Source organism: Pteronotus mesoamericanus, unplaced genomic scaffold (genome assembly GCF_021234165.1).
Source record: "Pteronotus mesoamericanus isolate MK-2021 breed Mesoamerican mustached bat unplaced genomic scaffold, CSHL_Meso_final contig_20, whole genome shotgun sequence".
NCBI lineage: Eukaryota > Metazoa > Chordata > Mammalia > Chiroptera > Mormoopidae > Pteronotus > Pteronotus mesoamericanus.
The window spans coordinates 73,806,122-73,815,836 of record NW_026555085.1 but is presented as its reverse complement, the minus strand read 5'-3'; the positions used below and the strand labels follow the sequence as shown (position 1 = coordinate 73,815,836).

The 9,715-nt window shown below is 35.7% G+C and overlaps 1 protein-coding gene across 1 annotated transcript; it reads right to left on the bottom strand.

The window, feature by feature from the left end:
- Positions 1-1,905: 1,905 nt before the first annotated feature.
- On the bottom strand, positions 1,906-5,604 carry FABP7 (fatty acid binding protein 7). Its single transcript, XM_054568921.1, has 4 exons — positions 5,414-5,604; positions 4,818-4,990; positions 4,160-4,261; positions 1,906-2,222 (listed from the first exon to the last, which is right to left on the bottom strand). The coding sequence occupies exons 1-4, from the start codon at positions 5,484-5,486 to the stop codon at positions 2,172-2,174; spliced, it is 399 nt and encodes a 132-aa protein (XP_054424896.1). The 5' UTR covers positions 5,487-5,604; the 3' UTR covers positions 1,906-2,171.
- Positions 5,605-9,715: the final 4,111 nt, after the last annotated feature.

Genomic DNA, 9,715 nt, shown 5'->3' with positions numbered 1-9,715 from the left:
TTCCCTTTTCTGTTACCCTTTTATTTATTTTTTTGCTTTTTTTTAAAGGCAAACCAGAAAAGTTCGTGCATCGACAGGTTACTATATGAGATAAAATATGTCTTGGAGAAAAATGATTTGCAAGGACCCTGTAAACGTTTAGGAAGCAAAAATATCTGTAAATTATATTCCCAGAAAAAATGCATTCGGTCCATCACCACAACCCTTGATCTTTTAGCCCAGGGTAACTTTATTTCTATTTAGGCCACCTGGAAACCTTTCCATTCTTCATTCTGTGAGAAAGGTATTATGGAAATAGATGCCAGAAAGGTGTTATTTGGCCTAATTATAAAGACCTGAAACTGAATTCCCCATCCTTGGTCATGTATCTTTAAGAATAGACAGGCCAGAATCTGTGTTACCAGAGCATAGGATAAACTCACCAAGAGAAAGCAGTTCTCCAGGAGCAGCAGCTATGAAGGCTGCCAGAGCAATTGGAGCAATGGCCGTCTTAATGTTCTGGCTCATGCTTTCGAAGACAAAGCTAAAGGGGCCGCGCTGGGCATCATGACTCCCCCCCAACTACCAATATGTCACTTTTGCTCTTCAAACCTGTGTTGCAGATTACCACCAGTAAAGCCTTGTGTTAAAAAAAAAAAAGAAAGGAAAAAAAAAAAAAGACAAAGGTAGACTCTAGTTTTGGAATAGTAACTTTAGCTAGACAATTTTATCTTGACATTCAGTAACAATTGTACATTCAAATGTTAAATCTTACAGCTGCACTTCAGATTTTTCTACTCTTCATTTAATACAATAGTCAAGTAATATCATTGTGGTAAACTGTGTAAGTTAAAGGAAGTTTCCTCATACTTATAAGTTAATTGGACCTTGAATTAACTTATAGAAACTTACTGAAATAACTGGGCTGATTAAAAATTAATATGGCATATTTGTCCGACAAAATATTTACCTTTTCTCCCACTCTGCACCCCCAGAGGCTAACAGAGAAAAAGTTTTCTAAAGCATGATCATGAAATACAAAATTTTGCAGTTTTGTTTCAGAAAAAAAAAATATTAATTTTTGAGGGGAAATTTTCAAGGTTTCCAGTTCTTGATATTATTCACTAGTCATGAAAACTTAGATATATAAATTTAATCTTCATTCCTCATTGGAAAAGTAGATATAATATCTGCATTGCCTGCTTTACATTGTGAGTTTGAAAAAATGTATAAAAAGCACTTTTAAATGATGAAATATAAAATAATGTTTGTTTGCACTTTACAAATGTAAACCCTGGCCAGTTACAAACAGATACTTACTTTCTTTATTTTGGTCAACTCAATTCCAACGACTCCCACACAGAGCAATGTGACTGCCTTTATACCCACTCTGCACATTCCATTTCAGCATTCCTACGGACTTAGTCCACCGCTGTGCTTGTCTGAAGACACACCTTTATAATCCAGGATAAAATTCACTCCCTTTTACTCTTTATTTTTCAATAAAAAATTTGAATTATATGACATTTTTATTTTACCTTTTAATAAGACATTTTCATATATATCATTTTATTTCTTCAAGCTGCCTGTTTCTAAGAGCAAGAGGTCGCTTGTGAACGCAACCCACCATAACAATCCCTCTTTACATCCCAGCCAAGTGTATGTAATCATCACAAATTCTCTATGGAAGTCTCAACCAAAACAGTGGCATATCCACATTTCCCTAAGGTGCTGTTTATTTTTTTAATTAGTGTTTTAAACAAAAGTGCTAACTTTTCTAGACTTACTTTATGCCATAGAAAGGCTATTTTATTTAAAACTCTAATATACAATTCCCAGTCAGGTTAATGATATTAGAAACAACAACAAAATATCTCGGGAGTACTCTTCGATTTTTATTCTAATTTGATTTACATTCCAATGGAAATTATAAAATGTATTCACTTTACTTTTAAAATGTGACTTAACGTCTTAATGCAAACTATAGAACATGATAAATTTGCAGATCAAAATTGAGCTAGTTGCTTAAAGTAACAGTTTTTTTAACAAGTTTTTAAACCACCATCATCTACCTCCAAACCAAGCATAACTTTCTAATTAGTGATCAGCTGTGCTGTAATAGCGGGATAGCGCTGGGACTTGAGTGACAGAAAAATTGCAGAGCTTCTTCCAAGCCCAGATCAAGCAGCTTTTTATGCCTTCTCATAGTGGCGAACAGCAATTACATCCCCAAAAGTAAGAGTCTGAAAGATTTAAACCAAAAAGTAAGAGTCTGAATCATTGAAAGCAAATCATTTTAGACAGGAACATCAGTAGCTGAAATTTTTAAAAATTATCATATTTATGATTTAAATAGTATGCAACAGAATAATGACATTTACAAACATTAAATGCTGCACAGGCTCTTCATTTCTTAAAACAAAAATGAAATAAAACGCTTCTATTTATTGAGTAAATAACATGTATATATAGTTCATGTCTGTAAAAGGAAAATGAAACAAAAACTGAGATTAGCTATCTAGACTGAGTTCAAAAGAACTCCTTTTGCCTTAAATTATCAGTGTACTTGGAGCGAATTTGCTATCTGTTATGATAGTGAGTGAAATTTTAGTAGGTTTTCAGTTCATGGCCTAGATAACTTTCAAAGAGGTTATAGAAAGTCCAAATTATTTGGACAACTGGTATTTGTTCCAAAATCAGCAGGAAATGGTAAATGCACAAATGTTCTCGTAGCTTTGGCTGCCTTTGGCTGCCATTGGCTGCCATGTTTCAGCCTATGTGACCCTTGGTTCAGTGGATCCAGCGTGGAAGGAACATGGTTCTTATGTCAAATCCAACTTGAAGAATTGCTATAAAACCTCTTTACAAAATTCAGAGCTTTTTAAATGTTCATTATTTTCATGTATCAATATGATTTTCAAGAGGGTGCCTTTATTTATCATCCATTGCTTTAATCTTTTTCGAACTTAGTATTTCCTGATATCACAGTCATACAGCCAAAGCTGAACTATCCACTTTTCTATAGTAGGGGTAAAAATGGAGATAAAAGCATAAAGGAAAATAAAGATTGAGTTTTTCAGAAATGAATCCTTTCTTTTGATAATCACTGCAAAAAAAAATGTGGGCAAATATTTGTTAACATGAACAAAAAACTGTCCCTCTGCTCCCCACTTCAAGCCATGAAAGAAGTGTGAATGTCTAAACACAATATCTCAATCTAGAACAGCTCCGATTGTACTTAAGGGAAAGAGAGTAAATAACAATCAATTTTCTTAAATAACAAAAACAAAAAAGCCTTCTGCTATTATCTGAGAAGGAATATGTAAAGCAACCCTACCCCTCCAAAATAAAGCAAAATAATACATTGACTGTTCCAACATGATCAAAATATCATTATTCAGTTCACACACACACACACAAGTGTCTGGGATGCTAGATTACAGCATAATATTTTTCCCAGTTTATAATGGTACACATAATTAGAGAAATTATTTTTAATTATTTTCTATTTTATAATTTTTACATGACTACCAGTTTTGAATAGGTATGTGTAATCTTATACATTAAAAGAAAGACTGGAAGTAACATCAAGATGGTCCTCTCTGAGGAGAAATTAGAGAAAGCTTTTACATTTTTACATTTGTTATACTTTTGTGTTTTATTATAAATTATCTGCACTGAACTTACATAACTTTTATAAACTAAAATATAAAATGTTTTAATATCTCTTATTTATTACAGGAGTTGTAAAGTAATTTTTTCTGAGATCTAGTAAGCTTGATATTCTTATAGGAACATCAATCATCTTTATATGTATTCATGATTGTTAGTTTTATATTTAGATATTATTTGAGGATTAAGCATTCATTATAATCCTACAAAAATTCTTTTGACACAAAGTTTTAGCTAAACCAATGGCAGCATTTTTTTTTTAACTACACTAAGAATTTTTATCTTTTTCTATAATTAAAGAAGCACAGTTGAGGAAACAATTATCTAGGATGTGTTTATTTCTTCTGTTTTAGACATGGGTAAAGAACCTTGCTAATGACTTAATGTTATTAAAGAAGGGAAGGTGGGAAGAGAGAAGGGGGGAGGGAGTGAAGGAAGCAGAGGGGTTGGGAAGGGGAGGGAGTGAGAGGAAAGGAGATTAGTAAAGGGGGAGGGGAGAATTGCTTACCATGACCATTTTGCCGTCCTTAATTTCTCTTACAAAATTTGTTTCTTTGCCATCCCATTTCTGTACATGAATGAGTTTGTCTCCATCTAGGCTAACAACAGACTGAGAACAACAAAATGCAGAACATAAAAATAGTTACAAATTCAATTTCTGATATAAAAGTCCAATGAAGTGATTTTTGAAAGAAGTCGTATAATTGTGAGCATCTAATTATCATATTAGTAACATATTCCCTGTTACAAAAGCTTCATATATTAGAAATAAAATTCTGAACTAGTGCTTTCAGGCTACTCACCCTTCTCCTTTAAAAAATCCTTAGAATGAGTTAGGCTTTATTTAGTCTATGTTTATTTAGCTTATCTAGCCTATTTATATTTAATTTAAACGGATGCTATTTTGAAAAACAGGTTTGATATATAATATGAAAACATATGGTAAAAAAATAGATTAATGTTTTGAGCAATAGCAAATTCCTGTAGTTCAGAATGTAACTTATACGTGCTAGAATGCAAAATTAGCCCTGATGTTCTCTGAATTGAAATACTGAGAACATTCCCTGCATCCCAACATCTAAAAAATAAATAAATAAATAACATCAGGAATCTCTCTTTTTTTATTCACTCCCCCTTATCCTTACCTTGGCGAAGTGGCTTCTTACCTTACAGTTTCTGTCATCTGCAGTAGTTTCATCAAACTCTTCTCCCAGATGGAAACTAATCTCTGTGTTCTTGAATGTGCTTTGAGTCCTGATCAGCACTTTATCCCCTTCCTGACTGATGATCACTGTTGGTTTAGTCACATTTCCCACCTGCCTAGTGGCAAAACCCACACCTAAAATAGCAAAGAGAAGCAATACAGTCAGCAGCAACTTCCAAAATAGTTCACAAAGCAGAAAACTGTTTTCCTATTTTGGAATCCAGGTCCTAAAGTATAAGTTTCGCTAGAGTGTGTTTAGCCCACTTATCACTCAGTGCAACTACTGAGCTATAACAATATAGAAGATGCACAAGAGAAAACAACAAAGGCACGAAACTTCCCATCCGCTACAGACTATCAGATGCACCATTATTTGGCCCTGGGCAAGAAAGCAGGGAACTGCCACCTTAAAAATCCATTCCCTGGGAAATGCCCAGCCTAGCATCTAATTATGACAATGTGACCTGTCTTTATCACCTGCCAAACTAATGGGTGAAAGAGGAATCTGCAAGTATTTGACACTGCAGGCTAAGAACATGTCGTTTGATTTTTACCCACCTAGAGCCTTCATATACTCATCAAAGTTCTGACTGTCCGTCAGCTTCCAGGTAGCACAGAAAGCCTCCACCATCCTTGCCCTTTTCCCTTTAGCTTTGAAAGCTGATTAAAAAAAAAAAACAAAAAACAAAAAACAGGAGCGAGGATTTCTGAATCCTATTGCAATTCAAAAGACCCCTTTGCACCTCACAGCAGCTCCAGCCTTCTTATTTGGAAAAGTGGCGGGCAGAAAGCCAAGGACTTAAATTGCAAACACACCCCTCCAGTGTGCGTCCCAGGAGGCTGCTGCAAGGGGAGGGGTAGGAGGGGAGGCTCAAGGGAGGTTCCGATCCTCTCTGATTGGCTCAGGCCACTGGGTTAGCGGAGTAGGTCGAGGTCCTCTCCGTCCTCGGACTGCAGCCCTTCTGCCTGAGAAAGCTCGGCGAGGATTCAGTGGAGCTGGAGGCAGGGGACGAATGGCAAAATAAGAGAGGGTCTTTCAGGTTCCGCTCGAAAAGTTGGCAAAGGCAATTTCAGACTGTGAGGAAAGAAAAAAGATGAACAATAGGACATTCAGATTGATTTCCGTTAATGGCAAAGCTGGTTCCACAAATGAGAACCCCCCTTAAAGAAAACCACTGAAATGCCAGACTTTTCAGACAAAGAAGGCTGAATAGCGTCTTTTATTTTCTCTCATATTTACAGGAAGAGCAGAATACAAACTAGGATATGCCAAACTAGGAAAAGAGGGGGAAAGTCTGAAATGCCTTTTCTAGATTGTACAGCTAGAAGGCTATTCTGACTATCAATGGGACACTAAGTTTGGCTGCTTCCCAACACAAAGTGAGTTAATTTAAAGATCCCATTTTCTTTCTAAGAATGTGAGAACCGAACTGAGATGGAAAGGGGACCCAAGGAAGATTATGGTCATAATTCACTAACAAGGTATAAACATAAAGAAAAGAATGTTGTTTTCTTCCTTCAACAGATTATATAACGCATGTGGAAAAGTTGGACAGATCATTTATTAAGATTTTAAATAACCTGCATAATAGAACTTTTTTGATTTTCTAAAGCTACAATTACATACATGCAATCTACAGGTAAGCTGGGAGTTAGCCATGGGGGAGGTTAGGGAACAGAGGAGCTGTGAGAATCAGAAGAGCCTTGACTTCGCGTTGTCCTGGCTCAAGGCACTGCAAGATTGGCAAAGGTCCTCAAGAGTTTCAAGTAGAGGATCTAAAGGAGCTCTGGGCCTCCTCTTCACATAGACGTTCTTCGTGCTCTGCTAGCATCAACCACGAATGAAAAGCAGGCTCCCTTCTTGCTTTCCAGAACAGGGAAATAGGATTTGGCAATCCCTGCTCTTCTCTTTCCTCCCTTTAAAATTCACCCACACTGCCTTTCACTTCTGTCCACAGCAAACACGAGACAAGGCTCAGGACCCGTCTTACTCTAGCTGCCAGCTCCATAAGCCTACTTTGGTATCTCAAAGGTATCTCAAAGGTATCTCAAAGGTGCTCATTGAACATAAACTCAATCCTTCCCCACTCCTAACCTTCCTTGCGGCTTCCACATGTTTGTGAATGGGACCATCAGCCACTCGACTGCATAAATCAGAAAACTTGAAATTATTTCTAATACATTACCCTCAAATCAAAGTCAAGGCCTATCTATTTTGCTTCCTGAGCATTTCCCTAATTTGTCATTGTCCCCCATCTCCACAAACACAGTCTTTTTTTCCAGCAACTGCTCTCTTTTACTAGTCCTATGACAATAGCCACTTAACTGTTCTTTCGCAGCCACCCTGGATCCCCAGTCCTTTCGGTGCACTGAAGTCTAAGTGACTTTGTAAAGCATAAATCAGCATTTTCTTGGTGACAACTGGTACTGAGCACCTTTTCACGTGCTTCTCTGATGTTTACATATCTTCTTTGGTGAAGTGACTGTCTAGATATTTTGTTCATTTTTAATTGGGTTGTTTGTCATCTTACTGAATTTTAAGAGTCCTTTATATATTTTAAATACAAGTCATTTGTCGAGTACGTGTTCTTCAAGCATGTGTTTCTTTTCCTTTTCTCAACTGTGATAACAGTTTCATTAGTGTGTCAGAATTTATCAGTTATGCACGTTAAATATGTGGAACTAATTTGTATCAGTTATTCCATAATAAAAGTATTTTTAAAAATCTGTATTTTCTCTTATCATTTTCCTGTTTAAACTCCAAATGGCTGTTTCCTGTTTTCAGGTTAAAGAGCAAAATTCCTAACATTGCCCAATCCAGACCTGCCCCTAACATTGAAGGACTTCGAGTAAGAATCCAAACAAAAGTTCACATGCCATATGTCTAACCAATAAAAACTATAGATCAAAGGATGCTAATAACCAGCCAGGACTCAAAGCTCACACTGTCACCTGTTCTGACAGGCCACCCTGCAGCTGCCTGTAGGACTGAACATTAACACAGATGTGGTGGGGTGGGCAGGCAGGAGCATGTCTGGAACCCAGGGTTGCCACCCAGTGCCTGAAATCCCCCTACACCTGGGTTTGGGACTCATTTGGACTTGATGTTACTCTGACCTGAATCGGGAGATGCCAGAGGCCACCGTAAAAAACCCCGAATAAAACTATTCACACCCTGTGACATTATCTGAGCCTTCGAACCAAGTCCCTGAAGCCATGAATTTTTCATAAATTCTCTTTTTTTAAAATCTAGATGACTACTTAATTCATTTATGAAATCCATTCTCTATAGTAGAGGTCTTCAGACCAATTTATTTTCTAATATCAAAATATTCTTATACGTTCTATGTAGTGTAACATGTTTAAACAGTAGAATGTTTAAGTATTATTCTAAAATATAAAAAATTATTAATTTTTCATAGTCTTAAAATGTAAGATCATCAAGAGCACAACCCATGTAACAGATATCTTCATCTTAGTTACTTATAGATTGTGGTACCGAAATATTTGTTCATAATCCTTTATTCTTTCTATTCTTTAGATAAGGAATATTAGCTGATGATCAATTTATTCCAACTTAAAGCACACATTCCTATAATTCTGATTCTTTCATATTTTATATAAAATATAAATGCTCAGCAATTCAAAGACAGGTTTTCTTTTTGTTTTTATTATTTTTGTTGTTTGTTAATTTAGTAATAAATGGAAGAAAATATTACTATACAGATTCCTAAAGTAGAAATTTTAGCAAAAACCACTTAACTACATTGTAATTCTCTGAATTGACACACTTAACCTTACTATTTTTAGTCATTCTGTAATCAATAGATTTATACCTAAGAATGGTTGTTTTCAAATAGTAAATTTGCTCTGATTATTGAAGATTTTAATAAAAGAGAAAGTGAAAAAATAGAGAAGATACTGTTTTTGTACTAAGAAGATTTATACTAATAGGTATTTTTTTCCCAATTTTTCCTAACTTAGGAGCAATTTATGATTGTTTTTGTGGCTTTTATAATACAAATGTACCTAAAGGCTTAAAAAGGGAAAGATTGTGACAGATGGACTCTTTTCTCAGGCAATAAGGACTCTCAATAATCCATTGTAAATATTTTTTTAACAGCGAAGTAAAAGTAATAAATAAAGAGTAGTTGCTTTGGGAAATCTCAGCAAAATTTCCATATGGGGCTGAATCTCCTGACATCTGCTTTATGACGATTTTTCCTTCTTATGAAAACAGAAGGTATTATTAAATTTTTATCACTGTTCTTGAGAAAACGAAGCCAAACAAAGCCACAACACTTTCTTATAAAATATCCAAGAGAAGTTAAATGACATTCAAAGTACTTGCCTGAGGTTCTTTTTCCTACCAGATTATACAATAAAAAGGGTAATAGAGTATTTCTGTAGTTGGAAACATATGATTACATAATATGATTGCAAACTCTCTCATGTTAGACAGTAGACAAGATCAGACAACCCCCTTTTCTGAGTGAGCTCAGTTGTCTGTCTCATGCTCACTCATCCTTGTACTCCCTACACCAAACAACAGACCAGCTAAACAAGCTTTAGGTGCAAGGAGTGATGATTCCAGCCTTCAAGTGGGGGTTAATGCGGTATGAGTAATGGAATTGGATGAGAGTAGGGGGTGTGAAAAAAAACAAAACAAAACTTGTGAATTATGTCCCTTGATGCTGTGAAATTTTTATATTATTGCACTTTTTAAAATGCGAAGTAGACCAGAGAGAAGATGCACCTCCAGGTGTGGCATTCTTGAAGAACATTGTTGTACTTCTCTACTGGAGGATGAAAAGCTAACAAAGACAATAGGATGAAGTATTGACTACCTTTCCTATACCC

Bases quoted from the DNA above. Each gene is read 5' to 3' on its own strand.
- FABP7 (XM_054568921.1), bottom strand. From the start codon at position 5,486: ATGGTGGAGGCTTTCTGTGCTACCTGGAAGCTGACGGACAGTCAGAAC. The intron at 4,991-5,413 runs GTGGGTAAAAAT...TTGCTATTTTAG, and splicing joins TGAGTATATGAAGGCTCTAG to GTGTGGGTTTTGCCACTAGG. The intron at 2,223-4,159 runs GTAAGCAATTCT...TAAATCTTTCAG, and splicing joins AGGACGGCAAAATGGTCATG to ACTCTTACTTTTGGGGATGT.